A 21788-nucleotide genomic window follows, 5' to 3' on the forward strand; every position below is an offset into this window, starting at 1 on the left:
ACCTACAGGAGGCTCCGGAGTCCGAAGCTGATTGGGTAAACTTAAATGGTATTCCCGCCCCCCCAGTAAATGATAGGTGAAACCAGCAATACGCTTGAAGAGAATAGGCTGGTTGGTAACAGGAGAAAGCTGCCTCTCCCTCTAGCCATCAATCAGCTGCCTCGCTGTAGGCTAAAGCCAGGTAGGAGACTAGAAGGACAGGCTGGGTGTATACTGCAACACAGTGGAGTACAGAGTTGCTAGTTTGAGAGTCGGTTTACATAGTCAGTGCAAATACCGTGTGGAGTAGAGAGGAGCTCAGTGGGAGTGGGAGAGACGCTTAACCACTCCAGGCCATGAACATGGACCATCGGAGGTTCTCCCTCGACAGCTCAGTGTGAGTATCAACCAATCAAACTTTAAAAAAATATGTGTTATATTATTATGCATTGCTATACATATGGTGTTTCTGTACAGTTCTAGACAGGTTCAGTTCAACTCCAGCTGTAGAGACCATCACTGTTCGTTCTGTACAGTTCTAGACAGGTTCAGTTCAACTCCAGCTGTAGAGACCATCACTGTTGGTTCTGTACAGTTCTAGACAGGTTCAGTTCAACTCCAGCTGTAGAGACCATCACTGTTCGTTCTGTACAGTTCTAGACAGGTTCAGTTCAACTCCAGCTGTAGAGACCATCACTGTTGGTTCTGTACAGTTCTAGACAGTTTCAGTTCAACTCCAGCTGTAGAGACCATCACTGTTGGTTCTGTACAGTTCTAGACAGGTTCAGTTCAACTCCAGCTGTAGAGACCATCACTGTTGGTTCTGTACAGTTCTAGACAGGTTCAGTTCAACTCCAGCTGTAGAGACCATCACTGTTGGTTCTGTACAGTTCTAGACAGTTTCAGTTCAACTCCAGCTGTAGAGACCATCACTGTTGGTTCTGTACAGTTCTAGACAGGTTCAGTTCAACTCCAGCTGTAGAGACCATCACTGTTGGTTCTGTTTAGGAAGTCAGAATGTCCCTTAACCAAATCTTGGATTTTCTAATAGGATATTACAGTACTGAGAACTGTACATTCCTCAAACGCACAGTAGTACATACCAACTAGATGAGAACACACACATAGGCCATTCCAGCTGTTTTATTGCCATTTCACTAATGGTTTCGTCTGAACGGAGGACTCACCAGAGTTGAGGAAGAGAAGGAAGGAAGGGAACTTGTTTGTTTTCATTCCCCAAAATGCATTGCAGCCATAGCCCTCAGGACCCTCGTCCAGCCCCAGAAATAACAGGTTGGTCTAATCGGGAGCAGGTGAATCTGCTTCCTTTTGCAGATATCTATATACTCAAAGCTTTGTTGCATAAAGATTGTTGTGTGATGTTTCTGTGCATTTTATTTGGGTTTTCACATTAAAGTTAGACTTGTTGAACTGTAAATGTAACAGCTTTCGTTAGTTAGACCTACATTGTCCGTACGGAGTGGAACAATAATGAAGATGTTATCCTGGAATAGAATAAACAAAGATTGATATGTTGCACAGGAGGCTGGAACAGACTTCACGGGATGGCATCAAATATCTGGAAACCATGTGTTTGACCTATGTCTTACCATTCCACCGATTCTGCTCCAGTCATAAGAACGAGCCAGTTCTCCCCAATGAAGGTGCCACAACTTCCTGTGATATGTAGGATCTTAATTTGATCACCCTGTTGCATGAGGACTTTCCTGAAAAGGATGAAATGTGAATCTTGTAGTGTATTTGAGGTTTTAAAAGGCTTCTAAAGTCTTTAAATCTAAACTTTGAAATGTCCTACTTGATTTTCCCTTACGAAAAATGTATCAACGCTACAAAAATGTCCATTGTCCACATAATAATTCACTTTTCCTGTTGCTACAGGATTCTTTTCCTGATGTAGGAAACTGTCTCAAATTAAGATCCTACATCTGCACATGCATATTTAATGTCCATGGTTTGCTTTCTCCCATCCTCAGGCGCTTAAACATAATGCATAGAGTGTACAAAACTCTGCTCTTCCCATGACATAGACTGACCACCTATGATCCCTTATTTATTTGATTGTATTTTTATTTAACCTTTATTTAACTTGGCAGGTCAGTTTATTTACAATGACGGCCTACCCTGGCCAAACCCGGTCAACGCTGGGCCAATTGTGTGCCGCCCTATGGGACTCCCAATTACAGCCAGATGTGATGCAGCCTTATTGATGTCACTTGTTAAATCCAACTCAATATTAGGAAGGTGTTCTTAATGTTTTGTACACTCTGTCTATAACACCTACTTTTATGTGAAATGTTCTGATCATTTGAATTGCAAATCTTTGACCTGGATGCCACGTCTGTTCAACGCTTAAAGACATCCTCGGGCGATTTCTTTCACTTTTCCAGTTAAAAAGTGATATCCCAAGTATAAATACAGTAAAGTACACACACTAAAGGGTATTATAAAAACAACGTTTTGAACAAAATAGTCTTTTTTTTACACACAACTGCAAGGAGAAGGACATTCAAGGAGTTGGTCTGATGGTAAGTTGTGATGTCATCGGCCTCCCCCTTGCCTGACGAACTATAGAGAACAGAAGAGGAAAGCCCCCCCACATTTTGTCATGACTGACCTGGACCACCTATTGAGATGTCCTTTTTGTTAAATCATTGAGGTGTTAAATGAGGTGAAAAAGATATTTGAGTGCCACTAAGGTGTAGTTGACTATCATAATGACTACTAGTGAGAACTGCTCTGGCAACCATTCTTCCTTATGGTTGTCTGATGGTATCAAGTTAGCCGGAAGCTGCTGAGAATGTAAATAACAAGATATCTCACATCTCTAATAACTTATGTAACATGGTTTTAGGTTGCTTCCTGGAAAGTCAGAATTGAAATGATTAGAATCAAAATGATAACAATCAGGTGCATAGCTATGGGTATATTTTGGATTCTTGGTGCACATTTTTAAAAATGTTTTCATTCACGTAACAACGGTTTTCACCAGCAGACAAAAAAACTATGTCCATGGGTAGGTGAATCAGTTGAGGTTGAATCCACAAATTCAATCCACAACTTTATTGTCCCACTATGGGAAATTCTGCAAACCACAATAAGGTTTATTACAAAAATAAATATGACATATAGGTAAATATGACCTCTAAACAGAGAGTGTTTACAGACACAGGGGGCAACACTGTGACTGTTTAGTGTCCTGTTCCTTCAGGTCCCTGAAGAATGGAGGTGGAGGAGGTAGTCTGGGCCCTAGGAGAGGCAGCCGCAGTAAGAAGAGCAAAGAGAAGTGGAAGAGTCTAGAGGAGGCCCAGCTGGAGATCCAGGAGCTGGGACACAGCCTGAACAGGAGCAACTCTCTCAGGTCAAAGGTTACTTCTGAAAACAAGTTTAATGACTAGAATAGGCCATGGACTGGGGGAAAGTACCAAAGCCTATGCAGGTCCATTGATCCGCTCTCAATCACTCTCTATCCATAGGTCAGAGACCATAGAGGAGGAGAGCTTCCACCCGCCTGATGGCGCAGTTGCCAAAAATGTAAGCGCACCTGAAATATACAGGACAACGACCTAGAGGAGGGCTTTAGACAAGATGGTGCTGACAGACACTGTTGCACTGTTTCTAGCTCCTGGCCAACAACGAGCATTTCGCTGCACCTGCGATAACATCTGCAAATCTCGATACGCGACCAATAAACTTTTATTTGATTTGAGGTCCTAGCACTCCTTCTCCACTATATGTTTGAGTTCTTGGTTCTGGCTTGGAAATGTCTCCTGATTGAATGCTTGATTGATTAATGAATTGGTTGATTGATTCATTAATTGGTTGATTGGTTAACAGAGAGTTGGATCCTTTTCTCTCTCTATTGTAGAGTTTTGTGAAATACAACAAAACCTTCCACAAATTATTCCGAGATATTCCTACAGAGGAGAAACTAACTCATGGTGAGTAGATCTCAGTACATGGTGAGTCTGGATCTTATTTATGGTTTCATCATCATCGTGGTCCTGAAACTGTCTGGGCTGCATGTGGATTTATGTCTCGATTACAGAGCTATGATGGAGTCATCACAATCATTACTTAATACGTTGGGACATTCATTATATTTAATTCCACATTATGTGCTTTGTGCTCCTTGCTAACAACTAAACTTAAGCACTCACTCTGCACAATATTTAAATGTACCCTCAGCTGAATATATCACAGGTTATTCTGGGGATAAAGGGAAGTTTCAAGGAGAAACCTACGTGTCTCTCATTTGACTGTGTCCTCTGTCCTGGTTGTGTGTTTCAGTGTTCACCTGTGCCCTGCAGAAGGAGGTGTTGTATCATGGGAAGCTATTTGTGTCTGTCAACTACGTATGTTTTTACTCTTCCGTACTCCTCAAGGACACCAAGGTAAGATTCACATATAGTAGTGTAGAATAGAGTAGAGTAGAATAGAGCAGAGTAGAGAAAAGCAGAGCAGAGTAGTCAGAATAGAGCAGAGGAGAATAGAGCAGAGTAGAGAAGAGCAGAGTAGAAAAGAGTAGAGAAGAGCAGAGTAGTCATAGTAAAGCAGAGCAGAGTAGTCAGAATAGAGCAGAGTAGAATAGAGCAGAGTGGAGAAGAGCAGAGTAGAAAAGAGTAGAGAAGAGCAGAGCAGAAAAGAGTAGTCAGAGTAGAGTAGAGCACAGCAGAGTAGAGCAGAATAGAGCAGAGCAGAGTAGAGCAGAGTAAAGAAGAGCAGATTACAGAAGAGTAGAGTAGAGCACAGCGGGGGAAAACAGAATAGAGCAGAGCAGAATAGAGCAGATTAGAGAAGAGCAGAGAAGAGTAAAAAAGAGTAGAGTAGAGCAGAGAAGCACAGAATAGAGTAGAGCACAGTAGAGCAGATTAGATGAGAGAAGAGTAGAGTAGAGTAGATTAGAGAAGAGCAGATTAGAGAAGAGCATAGTATAGTAGAGAAGAGCAGAGCAGAGCAGAGCAGAATAGAGTAGAGCAGATTAGAGTAGAGCACAGCAGAGAAAAGCAGAATAGAGCAGAGCAGAGTAAAGAAGAGCAGATTAGAGAAGAGCATAGTAGAGAAGAGCAGAATACAAGAGCAGAGCAGAGTAGAGTAGAGCACATTAGATCAGAGTAGAGTAGAGCAGATTAGAGAAGAGCAGATTAGAGAAGCGTAAAGAAGAGGGTAGAGCAGAGAAGATCAGAATAGAGTAGAGCGGAGTAAAGCAGAGTAAAGAAGTGTACAGTAGATTAGAGAAAAGCAGATTAGAGAAGAGCATAGTAGAGAAGAGCAGAATAAAGTAGAGTAGAGCAGAGAGTAGAGCAGAGCAGAATAGAGCAGAGTAGAGCAGAACAGAGCAGAATAGAGTAGAGTAGAATAAAGTAGACCAGAGAAGATCAGGACAGAGCAGAGAAGTGCAGAGCAGAATAGAGTAGAGCAGATTAGATTAGAGTAGAGTAGAGCACAGCAGAGAAAAGAAGAATAGAGCAGAGTAGAGCAGAATAGAGTACAGTAGAGCAGAGTACAGTAGAGCAGAGTACAGTAGAGCAGAGTACAAGAAGATTAGAGAAGAGCAGATTATAGAAGAGCGTGGTAGAGAAGAGCAGAGAAGCAGAGCAGAGCAGAATAGAGTAGAGCAGAATAGAGTAGAGTAGAGCAGAATAGAGTAGAGCAGAATGGAGTAGAGAAGAGCAGATTAGAGAAGAGCGTAGTAGAGAAGAGCAGAGAAGCAGAGCAGAGCAGAATATAGTAGAGCAGAATAGAGTAGAGTAGAGCAGAATGGAGTAGAGTAGAGCAGAGTAGAATAGAGTAGAGCAGAATAGAGTAGAGCAGAGCAGAGTAGATTAGAGCAGAGTAGAGCAGAGCAGAATAAAGTAGAGCAGATTCGAGTAGAGTAGAGCACAGCAGAGAAAAGCAGAATAGAGCAGAGCAGAGTAAAGAAGAGCAGATTAGAGAAGAGCATAGTAGAGAAGAGCAGAATACAGTAGAGCAGAGCAGAGTAGAGTAGAGCACATTAGAGCAGAGTAGAGTAGAGCAGATTAGAGAAGAGCAGATTAGAGAAGAGTAGAGTAGAGCACAGCGAAGAAAAGCAGAATAGAGCAGAGCAGAATAGAGCAGATTAGAGAAGAGCAGAGTAGAGAAGAGTAAAAAAGAGTAGAGTAGAGCAGAGAAGAGCAGAATAGAGTAGAGCACAGTAGAGCAGAGTAGATTAGATGAGAGAAGAGCATAGCAGAGAAGAGTAGAGTAGATTAGAGAAGAGCAGATTAGAGAAGAGCATAGTATAGTAGAGAAGAGCAGAGCAGAGCAGAGCAGAGCAGAGCAGAGCAGAGCAGAGCAGAATAGAGTAGAGCAGATTAGAGTAGAGTAGAGCACAGCAGAGAAAAGCAGAATAGAGCAGAGCAGAGTAAAGAGCAGATTAGAGAAGAGCATAGTAGAGAAGAGCAGAATAGAGTAGAGCAGAGAAGAATAGAGCAGAGTAGAGCAGAGCAGAATAGAGTAGAGTAGAATAAAGTAGAGCAGAGAAGATCAGGACAGAAGTAGAGTAGATTAGAGAAGAACGTAGTAGAGAAGAGCAGAGAAGCAGAGCAGAGCAGAATATAGTAGAGCAGAATAGAGTAGAGTAGAGCAGAATGGAGTAGAGTAGAGCAGAGTAGAATAGAGTAGAGCAGAATAGAGTAGAGTAGAGCAGAGTAGATTAGAGCAGAGTAGAGCAGAGAAGAGAAAAGCAGAGTAGAGTAGGGACCCTATTCAAACCGTATCACAGAAGTTCAGCTTTACAGTGTGATTGAAATTTAAAGGCAACGTTCCCACATTAGCGCAGGCTGCATTCACAGGAAACGCTGCATATGTCGGCTCAATCGGAAATGACTTCAATTTTCTATTGGGGAATCTGTACCGCTTCAGCCATCCAGAATGAATAGAGCCGTAGAGTAGACAACCTCAAGTTGGCCAACAAACAGTAGGTAGAAATAGATGGTCTATTGTGGTCTGTACCATGTGTTGTTGATGTAGTATCTGTGTCTTGTTGTAGGTTGAGGTCCATGTGTCCAGCGTAAAGGAAGTGAAGAAGCAGAACTCAGCCCTGTCTATGCTCTCCATCCGTACTACTGATGGAAACAAGGTCAGAAACAAACGCACAACGGCCTTGTTGTTCTTGTTCGAGTGAATGTGTCTGTGACTGTGTCTGCCTCTGTGTCTACAGCTATGGGTGTGTCAGTGGTAGTATATTGTGTCTGTGTGGTGGTGTAGTGTGTCTGTGTGGTGGTGTGTTGTGTCTGTGTTGTGGTGTGTATGTGTGTTGATGTATTTGTGGGGTGGTGTGTTGTGTGCTGGTGTTTTGTGTCTGTGTGGTGGTGTGTCTGTGTTGTGGTTTGTCTGTGTGGTGTTGTGTTGCAGTTTGTCTGTGTAGTGGTGTGTCTGTGGTGTGTTGTGTCTGAGTGGTGGTGTGTTGTGTCTGTGTGGTGGTGTGTTGTGTATGTGTGGTGGTGTGTTTGTGTCTGAGTGGTGGTGTGTTGTGTCTGTGTGGTGGTGTGTTGTGTCTGAGTGGTGGTGTGTTGTGTCTGAGTGGTGTTGTGTTGTGTCTGAGTGGCGGTGTGTTGTGTCTGAGTAGCGGTGTGTTGTGTCTGAGTGGTGGTGTGTTGTGTCTGTGTGGTGGTGTGTTGTGTCTTAGTGGTGGTGTGTTGTGTCTGAGTGGTGGTGTGTTGTGTCTTAGTGGTGGTGTGTTGTGTCTGAGTGGTGGTGTGTTGTGTCTGAGTGGTGGTGTGTTGTGTCTGAGTGGTGGTGTGTTGTGTCTGTGTGGTGGTGTGTTGTGTCTGAGTGGTGATGTGTTGTGTCTGAGTGGTGGTGTGTTGTGTAGTCCCTCATTCTGTTTTGCCTCTGTTTCAGTATTCGTTTGTGTCTTTGCGGAACCGGAGAGTGTGCTATGAAATCCTGCAGTCTGTGTGTTCACAAGCACAGGTATACCCAAATTATCTCTCTCTGTCTCCCTTTCTCTCTTAAACATACCATGCTGTTGTTTGAGGAGAGTGCACAGTTATGAACGTAAAAAGGCCATGCTATTGTTTGAGGAGAGTGCACAGTTATGAACGTAAAAAGACCATGCTATTGTTTGAGGAGAGTGCACAGTTATGAACGTATAAATACCATGCTATTGTTTGAGGAGAGTAAATACCATGCTATTGTTTGAGGAGAGTAAATACCATGCTATTGTTTGAGGAGAGTAAATACCATGCTATTGTTTGAGGAGAGTAAATACCATGCTATTGTTTGAGGAGAGTGCACAGTTATGAACGTAAAATACCATGCTATTGTTTGAGGAGAGTAAATACCATGCTATTGTTTGAGGAGAGTAAATACCATGCTATTGTTTGAGGAGAGTAAATACCATGCTATTGTTTGAGGAGAGTAAATACCATGCTATTGTTTGAGGAGAGTAAATACCATGCTATTGTTTGAGGAGAGTAAATACCATGCTATTGTTTGAGGAGAGTAAATACCATGCTATTGTTTGAGGAGAGTAACTACCATGCTTTTGTTTGAGGAGAGTAAATACCATGCTATTGTTTGAGGAGAGTAAATACCATGCTATTGTTTGAGGAGAGTGCACAGTTATGAACGTAAAATACCATGCTATTGTTTGAGGAGAGTAAATACCATGCTATTGTTTGAGGAGAGTAAATACCATGCTATTGTTTGAGGAGAGTAAATACCATGCTATTGTTTGAGGAGAGTAAATACCATGCTATTGTTTGAGGAGAGTGCACAGTTATGAACGTAAAATACCATGCTATTGTTTGAGGAGAGTAAATACCATGCTATTGTTTGAGGAGAGTAAATACCATGCTATTGTTTGAGGAGAGTAAATACCATGCTATTGTTTGAGGAGAGTAAATACCATGCTATTGTTTGAGAGTAAATACCATGCTATTGTTTGAGGAGAGTAAATACCATGCTATTGTTTGAGGAGAGTAACTACCATGCTTTTGTTTGAGGAGAGTAAATACCATGCTATTGTTTGAGGAGAGTAAATACCATGCTATTGTTTGAGGAGAGTGCACAGTTATGAACGTAAAATACCATGCTATTGTTTGAGGAGAGTAAATACCATGCTATTGTTTGAGGAGAGTAAATACCATGCTATTGTTTGAGGAGAGTAAATACCATGCTATTGTTTGAGGAGAGTGCACAGCAACAACATGCTTTTATCACAACAACTGGTTTGATACATTCACTTCTGAAGGTAAATAATGTACTTTCATTCAGTAATCTGGCTCTGATTTGTCTTCCTGAGGGTTCCAGAGATAAAATGGAGCACAGTTTTGTTTGATAAAATCCATTTTTATATTCAAATGTAGGAACTGGGTTCTCTAGTTTGAACCCCGGATGTGTCTTGTTTTGTTCTATTATCTATACAATAGGCTTTCATTGATTTTGGCCCAATATTCCTGACATATTACCTCTTTCAAGGAGCTCTCTGTTTTGAGAGGATTATTTTTGCCTGAAAACCAGTGGGCCTTCCTATAAACAAACAACTCTGCCTCCCTGCCCAACCTGGAAAGAGTGGCTGAAGGGTGTTGATCATCCCCATCCACTGTTGGCCTGCTCTGCAGGCACCATCGCATGAGCCTGAAACCACACTCTGGCCAAACTCGTGTTTCTAAAAGTGGATACAAATGCCTAGTAAGGCCTTTTAGTTTCGCTTTAATTTCTTTGTAATTTTTTCCTATATGCACAATTTATAGACTATAATAATTTAATCAACAAAATGTTGTTTAAATGCTAAGCGCTTAATGTTCATGTCGCAATCGCAAATGCTTCACAATGTATTTCTTTTGTATGCTATAGCCTTGAAATCATTGAAATAATGGGCTAATAATATATCCTAAAAAAATATTTTCCCTCCTTCTTAGGCTACATGTCTGTATTCTGACCTATTTAGCGTGTTTCTGTGCTGTTTAATACTACATATAGCATGTTTTTAATTATGAGCACTTCTTAAATTACCCTTTTTATGTTGATTCAAATACTTTATATTTGAATCATATGGTTTAGTTTCAATACTTCAAAACCAAGTGTTGGGTTCAGTTAGTCACAGAAAGAAATGGGTGTTGGTTAAATTGTGAAGTTAATAAATGGAGCGAATATCGAGCGGCAGTTTGTTTCTCCTGTGAGCGAGGAGCATTTTTTAGTGGAGCGAGCTCAACTGCGTTTACAGACTCTGGTTCCCACAACAGCTGGGGGAGCAGGTGGAGAATGGCAACAGCAGTCCCCACTTCTCAGGAGAGAACGGTGTTGATGGCGTGGATGGGAACATAGACACAGTAAGAATTCCACTGATGGCCTCGATGTCATCCTATCCTTTTCCTCCCAACATGTAGCTTCCTGCACTGCCCTGTTTTCTTCAATCAGTGCCATCAAATAAAGTGCATTTTGTAACTATTCATAACTCACTGTGAAAACTCCAGAGTACACATTCACTTGTTTTGTGTTATTAATCAAGACACCATTTATACTGACCAGGAGATGTTTGTATAAGGACATGTTTTAACCCTTCCCTACCGACAGATCTCCAGCAATTCCAGCCGGGAGGACAGTGTGGAGCGGAGCCTTCCCATAGAGGCCGTCTACTCTGACCTGCCCAGCAGCGGTAAGAGAGAACATCTTAAAAAGACCGTTAAGACAGACGAGAAAAATAAATGAGGGGCGAGAGCCATAACAGACGACATACAAGAGATATATGAATATGATGTAATACTAATCCTAACGAACCTGGGAAGGACAGCACCACTCCTAGAAGCAGCATCAGCAAAGCTCAGGATAATCAGTTCACATTCACAGAGGAGGAAGACTCAGGTAGTTAAACACACACTGAAGCAGACACAGATACAGACACACACACTCATTCACAAGCACACGCACATATACTCAGACATACCACACATTTAAAAAGTGTTTGAATGGCCTGTTGTCTTCTTTTTCTCTTGAACAGCTGACTCGTGGGTTTGGATCGTCACTGAAAGGGTTAAAACCCTCCTCCTTATCAGAGATATGCGCAACCTCAATGTCCTCCTATCCATCTGTCTGTTTCTGTGAGTACTCCTCTCTTCTCCGTCCCTCTCCTCTCCATCTATCTGTTCCTGATCTCCATCTCTCTCCTCTCCATTCCCCTCCCCTGTAACTAGATATATAGGTGCTGAAGCCCTTGCATCACCTTTCATCTTTTCTCACAAACATACTGCCACGTGTGAGAATGGGTGTGTAACTCTTCAAACATACTGCCACGTGTGAGAATGGGTGTGTTAATCTACAAACATACTGCCACGTGTGAGAATGGGTGTGTAACTCTTCAATCATACTGCCACGTGTGAGAATGGGTGTGTTAATCTACAAACATACTGCCACATGTGAGAATGGTTGTGTTACTCTTCAAACATACTGCCACGTGTGAGAATGGGTGTGTTAATCTTCAATCATACTGCCACATGTGAGAATGGGTGTGTAACTCTTCAAACATACTGCCACATGTGAGAATGGGTGTGTTAATCTTCAAACATACTGCCACATGTGAGAATGGGTGTGTAACTCTTCAATCATACTGCCACATGTGAGAATGGGTGTGTTAATCTTCAAACAAACTTCCACGTGTGAGAATGGGTGTTAATCTTCAAACATACTGCCACGTGTGAGAATGGGTGTGTTAATCTTCAAACATACTGCCACGTGTGAGAATGGGTGTTTTAATCTTCAAACATACTTCCAGGTGTGAGAATGGGTGTGTTAATCTTCAAACATACTGCCACCTGTGCCCCTATAGAGCCTTAAAAATCCAGACCTAGTGAGATATACATGGAAGAGGCTTAATCAAGCTAGTCGTCTTGATTATTTTCTTGCTTCCTTCACTCTGGTAGGGGGAAGAATGTGATGGGGGCAGAATGTGGTCAGATCAAATAATTGGCATCCACATTCTGATTACAGAATTTTCACGTGGGCGAGAATATTATAAAAAAATAAGCGGATCCCCTTATTCTATGGGACCCTTTTAAATGTGCCTTCAGAGGTCATGCAATTCAATATTTATCCTTAAAACGAAAACAATTTCAGTCAAAAGAGTTCATACTAACAAAGTAAATATCGGAAATAACAGAACAGATAGATAACAATAAAAAAGTACCATATATGTACAGAATAAGTTAAAGGAAAAACAAAAAGAAATGGAGGAACTTATCGGGAACAATCAAAAATAAAGAAAATTGGATGGAAATGGTGAAAAATGCACCAAATTATGTTTTTATCTTCAACATAGAAATGCTAACAAAAATAATTGGCAGAAACTTGTTAAAAATTATGAAGTCATCCATGATTCACCAAATGAATGACTCCATGATTACCCCATTTCCACTGTGAAGTTAACTGTAAGGAATATGTAGTGTAAAATGAGAATAGTGTAAAATGAACAGCTGTACAGAAAGACTTGTGCCAAATTGTAGATGAGGAACTTCTTGATGCAATTAAAGCCATTCGGCAGGGAAAGGTCCAGGGCTGGATGGCATAGCAGTTGAGGTATATTAAACCTTTTATAATCTTCTCAAAGATCCATTAATTGCATCTTGTAACCAGTCCTATAAAAATGGTCAACTATCAGGTGCTCAGCAAGAAGGTCTGATTTCACGATCACTGAAACAGGAACCTGGTGGTAAAGATCAAGTCAACTTAAAAAACTGGATGCCCCTTACACTTCAGTGCTGTGATGCAAAAATCCAAGCAAAATGCATAGAGCATAGAATTAAAAAGCTGTAGTCGGATATTATTCATCCTGATCAGACAGTTTTTACATGGACGATACATTGGAGATAATATTAGACAAGTACTTGAAACAATAGAACACTATGAAATATCTGGGAAACCAGGTCTGGTATTCATAACGTACTTTGAAAAGGCCTTTGATAAAGTACAACTAGGAGTTATAAATAAATGGATTATTTTAATTTAGGATAATCTCTAGGTGTAAAATAGTAAATAATGGTTACTTCTCAGAAAGTCAAGAGGACTAAAACAAGGTTGTCCACTGTCAGCATATCTCTTTATTATGGCCATGGACATTAAAATCAGATCCAACAATAATATAGAGGGGCTAGAAATCCAAGGTGTCAAAACACATCATTCACTTTATCTGGAACGGCAAGCAAGACAAAATTAAACATGCTTATTTTTTACAATGAATATGAGTTTGTGGGGGCTAAAATGATTCAATATTAAAGCATTAAACCTCTCATTAAAATCATCCGTCATACAAAATGTATACTTAAACCCGAACTGATTCTCCAGTAGATTAATAAGAACGGCTCACCGCTTGTTCAAAAATGGCCCTTTTCTCATTATTCAGATTACAACCTCTAATTTTCAGTTAATTGAAAATGGAACCTTGTTCAAATTATCACCCTTTCTAAAAAAAAAAGCCATACAAAACTGGCTGCAATTCAAGTTTCATCCTCCAGAAAAGACTAAAACAAGTATTTCAACAAATATTATGGTTAAATTCCAATATACAAATAAAAAACATTCTTTATGAAAAAAAGTAATAATAATAATCTTTGTTAATGATATTATGAATAGGAAAGGTGGAGTTGTCACATGTGCAGATAACAAAAATATATGAAAATGTTTGCTTTATCCAAAATTACAACCAACTGATAGCAACATTACTGCAAAAATGGAGGAGGAAAGTGGAAGGTAGGGAACTTTTGTCTGTCATTTATTAAAGACCAAATATGGCAACAACAATATATATTGTTGTAGCTCAGTTGGTAGAGCATGGCGCTTGTAACGCCAGGGTAGTGGGTTCGATCCCCGGGACCACCCATACGTAGAATGTATGCACACATGATTGTAAGTCGCTTTGGATAAAAGCGTCTGCTAAATGGCATATATTATTATTATATTATATATATATATATATATATATATATATATATATATATATATATATATATGTACACACACACATATTATATATGTATATACACACACACACACACACACACACACACACACACACACACACACACACACACACACACACACACACACACAGTGGCTTCGGAAAGTATTCAGACCCCTTGACATTTTTACAATTAGTTAAGTGAAAGCCTTATTCTTATTCCTTATTTTTATCTCAGTAATCTACACACAATAACCCATAATGACAAATAATGGTTTATTTAACAAAGCAAGTCAGTTAAGAACAAATTCTTATTTACAATGATGGCCTACCCTGGCCAAACCCGGACGACGCTGGGCCAATTGTGCACCGCCCTATGGAACTCCCAATCACGGCCAGATGTGATACAGCCTGGATATGAACCAGGGTGTCTGTAGTGACGCCTCTTGCACTGAGATGCAGTTCCTTAGAGTGCTGCGCCACTCAGAGCCCAGGTTTTTAAGCGAAAGCAAAAAAGTAAAGTGTAAACAGGTTTTTAGAATGTATTCAAAATAAAGAAAATACCTTATTTACAATAAAATGCAAATTAATTGCTTAAAAATCATACAATGTGATTTTCTGGATTTTTGTTCACAGTTGAGATAAAAATTGTGGGAATGACAAAAAAACGTTTTACTATTCTAATTATATTGTTAACCAGTTTATAATAGCAAAAAAGGCTCCTCAGAGTTTTGTGGTATATGGCCAATATACCACAGCTAAGGGCTATGTCCAAAGAACACCCATTAGCTGTGGTACATTGGCCATAAACCACACCTCCAGGGCCTTATTGTTTAATCATAGCAGTCAAAACAAGTTAAATCGACATCCATTAATAGAAAATGATCTGGTGATAAGGGCGATTTATCTGCTGTCTTGGACATATTCTCAAACTTGTAAGAATTATTATTTTGGTGGAAATCCAAATTTTGCTCCTAGCCTATGTCGATAAAGATGTCGATATTTCTTCTTAATTCGCTCAATAACATTATGGAAAAGGGTTTCATGGATACATGTGGTAACTCCTCTAGCTGCTAAAACATTTATTTGGAGTAGTTTTCAGGCCTTGTGTGTGGGTTTTCAGAGGTCTTTTGGTTAGAAATCTGAACTGGACCTGGCAATGCTGATCATGACAGTAAACCCGTAGAGTTCTTTCAGAACAGGGCAGAGTGCTTCAGGAAACAGTGCTTCGATAGTGGAAGTCAGTCAGCATCAAAGTATTGTTATTTTATAACAGGTGATACGCAGAAATAAGGGAGTACATGTGAGTTTCTCTGTCAAACAATTCCCTTGTACACAGCTAATAGCTAGATAGCCAAAGCAAGCTAGCTAACTACTGATAGTGCAACTCTAAGTAACTACATATGTGTTTTTAATGGGAAAAAATAAGCATGCTATTTATATTATTATATTTCATTTCATTACCCATATTTACATATAGTCACAAGCTTGGGCCCCAGGCTGAAAAATAACATCTGTTCTATTGAAAACCTTCCCAGAAGAGTGGAGGCTGTTATGGCAACAAAGGGGGGACCACTTCCATATTAATGCCCGTGATCTTGGAATGAGATGTTCGATGAGCAGGTGTCCACACACTTTTGGTCATGTAGTGTATTTTAAGTTCAGGAACGGCTGAAAAATCACAACATTTATCCAAAAAGTCACCCTACAAATAGCACTGTTGGGAGATTTGGAAATCCATAGTCAATCAATCAACAATATATTACTTGTAGTAAAAATATTTATCTTTAACTTGCAATCTTTAGATACTATGCAATTATACAGGTTCAAAATCACAGCACAGTTTTAAAAAATATATGGCACATGGTAATCATAAGAGGGCAGTTTACAGAGATAGGTGGGATGGACTGAGAGTAGCTGAGGGGTGGGGTTAAAGAGATAGCTGGGATGGACTGAGAGTAGCTGAGGGGTGGAGTTAGAGATAGGTTGGATGGACTGAGGTAGCTGAGGGGTGGGACGGACTGAGGGTAGCTGAGGGGTGGGATGGACTGAGGGTAGCTGTGGGGTGGGGCTGGGGAGATAGGTGGGATGGACTGAGGTAGCTGAGGGGTGGGATGGACTGAGGGTAGCTGAGGGGTGGGATGGACTGAGAGTAGCTTAGGGGTGGGATGGACTGAGGGTAGCTGAGGGGTGGGGTTAAAGAGATAAGATGGATGGACTGAGAGTAGCTGAGGGGTGGGATGGACTGAGGGTAGCTGAGGGCTGGGGTTGGGGAGATAGGTGGGATGGACTGAGAGTAGCTGAGGGGTGGGATGGACTGAGAGTAGCTGAGGGGTGGGATGGACTGAGAGTAGCGAGGGGTGGTGTTGGGGAGATAGGTGGGATGGACTGAGGGTAGCTGAGGGGTGGGGTTGGGGAGATAGGTGGGATGGACTGAGGGTAGCTGAGGGGTGGGGTTGGGGAGATAGGTGGGATGGACTGAGGGGTGGGGTTAAAGAGATAGGTGGGATGGACTGAGAGTAGCTGAGGGATGGGATGGACTGAGAGTAGCTGAGGGGTGGGGTTGGGGAGATAGGTGGGATGGACTGAGGGTAGCTGAGGGGTGGGGTTAAAGAGATAGGTGGGATGGACTGAGAGTAGCTGAGGGGTGGGGTTGGGGAGATAGGTGGGATGGACTGAGAGTAGCTGAGGGGTGGGATGGACTGAGAGTAGCTGAGGGGTGGGATGGACTGAGAGTAGCGAGGGGTGGTGTTGGGGAGATAGGTGGGATGGACTGAGGGTAGCTGAGGGGTGGGGTTGGGGAGATAGGTGGGATGGACTGAGGGTAGCTGAGGGGTGGGGTTGGGGAGATAGGTGGGATGGACTGAGGGGTGGGGTTAAAGAGATAGGTGGGATGGACTGAGAGTAGCTGAGGGATGGGATGGACTGAGAGTAGCTGAGGGGTGGGGTTGGGGAGATAGGTGGGATGGACTGAGAGTAGCTGAGGGGTGGGGTTAAAGAGATAGGTGGGATGGACTGAGAGTAGCTGAGGGGTGGGATGGACTGACAGTAGCTGAGGGGTGGGGTTAAAGAGATAGGTGGGATGGACTGAGAGTAGCTGAGGGGTGGGATGGACTGACAGTAGCTGAGGGGTGGGGTTAGAGAGATAGGTGGGATGACTGAGAGTAGCTGAGGGGTGTGGTTGGGAGATAGGTGGGATGGACTGAGAGTAGCTGAGGGGTGGGATGGACTGAGAGTAGCTGAGGGGTGTGGTTGGGAGATAGGTGGGATGGACTGAGAGTAGCTGAGGGGTGTGGTTGGGAGATAGGTGGGATGGACTGAGGGTAGCTGAGGGGTGGGGTTAAATAGATAGCTGGGATGGACTGAGAGTAGCTGAGGGGTGGGGTTGGGGAGATAGGTGGGATGGACTGAGAGTAGCTGAGGGGTGGGGTTGGGGAGATAGGTGGGATGGACTGAGGGTAGCTGAGGGGTGGGGTAAAGAGATAGGTGGGATGGACTGAGAGTAGCTGAGGGGTGGAGTTAGAGATAGGTTGGATGGACTGAGAGTAGCTAAGGGGTGGGATGGACTGAGAGTAGCTGAGGGGTGTGGTTGGGAGATAGGTGGGATGGACTGAGAGTAGCTGAGGGGTGGGGTTGGGGAGATAGGTGGGATGGACAGAGTACCTGAGGGGTGGGATGGACTGAGAGTAGCTGAGGGGTGGGATGGACTGAGAGTAGCTGAGGGGTGTGGTTGGGAGATAGGTGGGATGGACTGAGAGTAGCTGAGGGGTGGGGTTAGGGAGATAGGTGGGATGACTGAGAGTAGCTGAGGGGTGGGATGGACTGAGAGTAGCTGAGGGGTGGGATGGACTGAGAGTAGCTGAGGGGTGGGGTTAGGGAGATAGGTGGGATGGACTGAGAGTAGCTGAGGGGTGGGGTTAGGGAGATAGGTGGGATGGACTGAGAGTAGCTGAGGGGTGGGGTTAGGGAGATAGGTGGGATGGACTGAGAGTAGCTGAGGGGTGGGGTTAGGGAGATAGGTGGGATGGACTGAGAGTAGCTGAGGGGTGGGGTTAGGGAGATAGGTGGGATGAACTGAGAGTAGCTGAGGGGTGGGGTTAGGGAGATAGGTGGGATGAACTGAGAGTAGCTGAGGGGTGGGGTTAGGGAGATAGGTGGGATGGACTGAGAGTAGCTTAGGGGTGGGGTTAGGGAGATAGGTGGGATGGACTGAGAGTAGCTGAGGGGTGGGGTTAGGGAGATAGGTGGGATGGACTGAGAGTAGCTGAGGGGTGGGGTTAGGGAGATAGGTGGGATGGACTGAGAGTAGCTGAGGGGTGGGGTTAGGGAGATAGGTGGGATGGACTGAGAGTAGCTGAGGGGTGGGATGGACTGAGAGTAGCTGAGGGGTGGGGTTGGGGAGATAGGTGGGATGGACTGAGGGTAGCTGAGGGGTGGGGTTAAAGAGATAGGTGGGATGGACAGAGTAGCTGAGGGGTGGGGTTAGGGAGATAGGTGGGATGGACTGAGAGTAGCTGAGGGGTGGGATGGACTGAGAGTAGCTGAGGGGTGGGGTTAAAGAGATAGGTGGGATGGACTGAGAGTAGCTGAGGGGTGGGGTTAGGGAGATAGGTGGGATGGACTGAGAGTAGCTGAGGGGTGGGGTTAGGGAGATAGGTGGGATGGACTGAGAGTAGCTGAGGGGTGGGGTTGTCTGTATGTTGTCTTTCTGGATTGGCTCGGAGCCGTTGAGGAATGGACCCTGCTACCTGATTGGCTGTTTATAGCTGGGTTAATTGCTGAAGAGATGAGTAGATAGGTTGGTTCTCTGAGCACAGGGTGTTCTCCAGATGGTCAAGGCTGTAATACACTGAACTTTTACCCATAAAGCCAGGTGTTGGTTCCTCTCAAGGGTTCTTCGCTCTTACCCAGATAGATTTTCCTTGCTACAGTCGCCTGTGCTTGCTCTTTCATTAGTTACCTGTGGACTGTGGAGGATAGATGAAATTGTTTGTTTGTGCTTTGCCAATACCTTCTAATTGCCCCTCAGAGGATTCATCAAGTCATATTGAATTGCACACATTACACTGATAGATTATACACCACACACAGAACCACAGCACTGTGGAGAAATTGCCTTTCAGATGAAACATTAATCAACAATATAAACGTTAAAGAATAGGAAAATAAACACTTCCCCTTGTTATAGTATTATTATGTTTTCATAACACTAATGTTAAGGGAGAAGAAAAGGTTATCAGTACACACCCGAGGCTCATAACTAAACACATCATAACAGTTAAATACATCATAGCAGTTAAATAGTCATAGCACTTTGACATCTGTTCAAGTAAAAAAGCAAAAAAAGTTTAGAAATACATTTGATTGAAATAAACTATATTTGAGACAATTATGTCTGCATATTTACCCAGACTTCTGTTTGAACAACTAACTTGTAGCCTGACAAATATGGATGGCCCAGGGAGGTTTCATGTAAAAGATTAGAGAAGGGAAAGGTGATACCTAGTTAGTGGCAGATTCAACCGAAAGGTGTCTTCCCGCATTTAACCCAACCCCTCTGAATCAGAGAGGTGCGGGGGCTGCCATAATCCACATCCACATCTTCCTCATTTAACCCAACCCCTCTGAATCAGAGAGGTGCGGGGGCTGCCATAATCCACATCCACATCTTCCTCATTTAACCCAACCCCTCTGAATCAGAGAGGTGCGGGGGCTGCCATAATCCACATCCACATCTTCCTCATTTAACCCAACCCCTCTGAATCAGAGAGGTGCGGGGGCTGCCATAATCCACATCCACATCTTCCTCATTTAACCCAACCCCTCTGAATCAGAGAGGTGCGGGGGCTGCCATAATCCACATCCACATCTTCCTCATTTAACCCAACCCCTCTGAATCAGAGAGGTGCGGGGGCTGCCATAATCCACATCCACGTCTTCCTCATTTAACCCAAACCCTCTGAATCAGAGAGGTGCGGGGGCTGCCATAATCCACATCCAAAACACCCAGGGAGCAGTTGTTGGGGGTTATCTGCCTTGCTCAAAAGGCAGAACGGCACATTTTTAAAACCTTGCAAGCCCAGGATTCAAACCTTTCGGTTACTGGCCCAACGCTCTTAACAGCTAGGCTACCTGCTGCTGTCTGTTCTTGATTGACATACAGTACTTATGCCTGGTTCCTCATGATGAATCTGCACTGAGCAATCGGTGCCATCAGCGAGAGTGAACTCAGGTATGGATCGCCCAGGGAGGTTTAACAGTTCAGGGTAATACTGAGTGCTGAGTGACGCAGGTGAAAGTAAAACACAAGCTGATTACAAGCTATCAGGAAGTACTGTATCTTACCCATCAAACTGTTTTCACATTAAAACCACCACCTCTTTTGTGTACGTGTGTGTCTGTGTAGGGCGGTGTTGCTAATACTGTCATCGGGGTACATCAGTTTGCGGATCGTAGCTCTGGAGGAGCAGCTGAGTTCTCTAGGAGCCCTGCCGGAGTTCTCCATACACCTCAGAGAGTGAGTACGAACACACACACACACACACACACACACACACACTATGGGGTGGTTTTCCACAGATGACTATGCTCTGATGTGAATTTCAAGGAACTTACAAACTTTTACCATTTAAAAGTCATTCAAGGTAGATCAAACCGGTTTTGTAGACAGAGAGAGAGAGAGAGTTCTCAGACATCAGAGGTACCATATCAGCAGCAGAGATCACAGTACGTTAGGTCGTCACAGGAGGTTAGGAGAAAAACGGGCCCAGAGGAATGACACCTGTTTTCCAAGAAATCACTCCACTATTACATAATCAATGGGAACACCCATGGTGGGTATTTGTGTCTTCACTTTCATGATTAAAGGTGTGTGCGAGCGAACTTGTGCATGAGTATGCATGATAATATCTGAGAGAGTGATTTGGTTCCTCCTCTCACTGCTCCATCCTCATTCCAGGGAACAGGAAACAGCCTGAAGCGACCTACAGCCAGGGAGGATTGGCCATTTGGATATTCTGGCAAATACCAGACGGGCTGGACCATTTTTTTGTTGGGTGGGCTGGTTGAAAATGGACACTTTTTTTACTATAATTTTTTTTTGTTTAACGTAGAAAAAGGTGACATGGCCAGCGGCCTATGAGCTTGTTAAGATAGAAATTGTTAAAAAAATAAAAAAATACAACAAAAAAAAAAAATCGCTGTTATGCTAATATGCCCAGAGTATAGAAAACATTGAGATGGACCGGCCCGGTTTTCTGCTAGGCTGAGGTCACACAAACTCACATTGAAAGTCAAACACAGCATCAGCAAAGATGACCTGCTTCAACTCTGTCATCAGTTAGACAGCCAAGATCATGGATCATAAAAATATGAAAAGGGTGCCTGTAAACGTAGAAAGAGCATATTCTATCACTTCACTGAAAAACATCCTCATTTTGGGACAGCTAAAGAAATAATCTTGCCAAACAGTGAAGTGCATTATCCTCATGATTCCTGTAATGAAAGTTTCTTCCCTGTGCCCTCGCTGGGGCCTAATGCTGTGGTGAGCGAGCCACTCTCCTCTCCTTCCGTGCACTCGAGAGAAACATTTATTCTGATCATATAACATTTCAAAATGAAATTGCGGGAAAAAAACACAGCTTTGGAAGCTTCATCCAATTGTCCCTGTCGAAGAGAGGAGGGTTTCAGCTTTCTGTTGGTATAATCTTTATTTCTCAACTCTCATTAGCAACTATTTTACAATCAAGACATTTTATATGGCTTTGAGATATGGAGTGGAGTGTGCTCAAAACATGCACCAGCATAGGCCTCATGGGTAGTAGCCTACAACTGAACCTTTTTTAGGACATTACATTTACGGTTGGATGAATAC

At 42.9% G+C, this 21788-nt stretch overlaps 1 protein-coding gene across 1 annotated transcript; it reads left to right on the forward strand.

Annotated features, from left to right (window-relative positions):
* Positions 1-166: 166 nt before the first annotated feature.
* Positions 167-21073, forward strand: LOC124009272 (GRAM domain-containing protein 2B-like). Its single transcript, XM_046320898.1, has 12 exons — positions 167-376; positions 3209-3358; positions 3474-3531; positions 3866-3938; positions 4288-4391; positions 7010-7099; positions 7864-7935; positions 10212-10298; positions 10543-10624; positions 10967-11066; positions 20322-20432; positions 20874-21073. The coding sequence occupies exons 1-12, from the start codon at positions 336-338 to the stop codon at positions 20890-20892; spliced, it is 987 nt and encodes a 328-aa protein (XP_046176854.1). The 5' UTR covers positions 167-335; the 3' UTR covers positions 20893-21073.
* Positions 21074-21788: the final 715 nt, after the last annotated feature.

The sequence above is a fragment of the Oncorhynchus gorbuscha genome, linkage group LG22 (assembly GCF_021184085.1).
Source record: "Oncorhynchus gorbuscha isolate QuinsamMale2020 ecotype Even-year linkage group LG22, OgorEven_v1.0, whole genome shotgun sequence".
Lineage (NCBI taxonomy): Eukaryota > Metazoa > Chordata > Actinopteri > Salmoniformes > Salmonidae > Oncorhynchus > Oncorhynchus gorbuscha.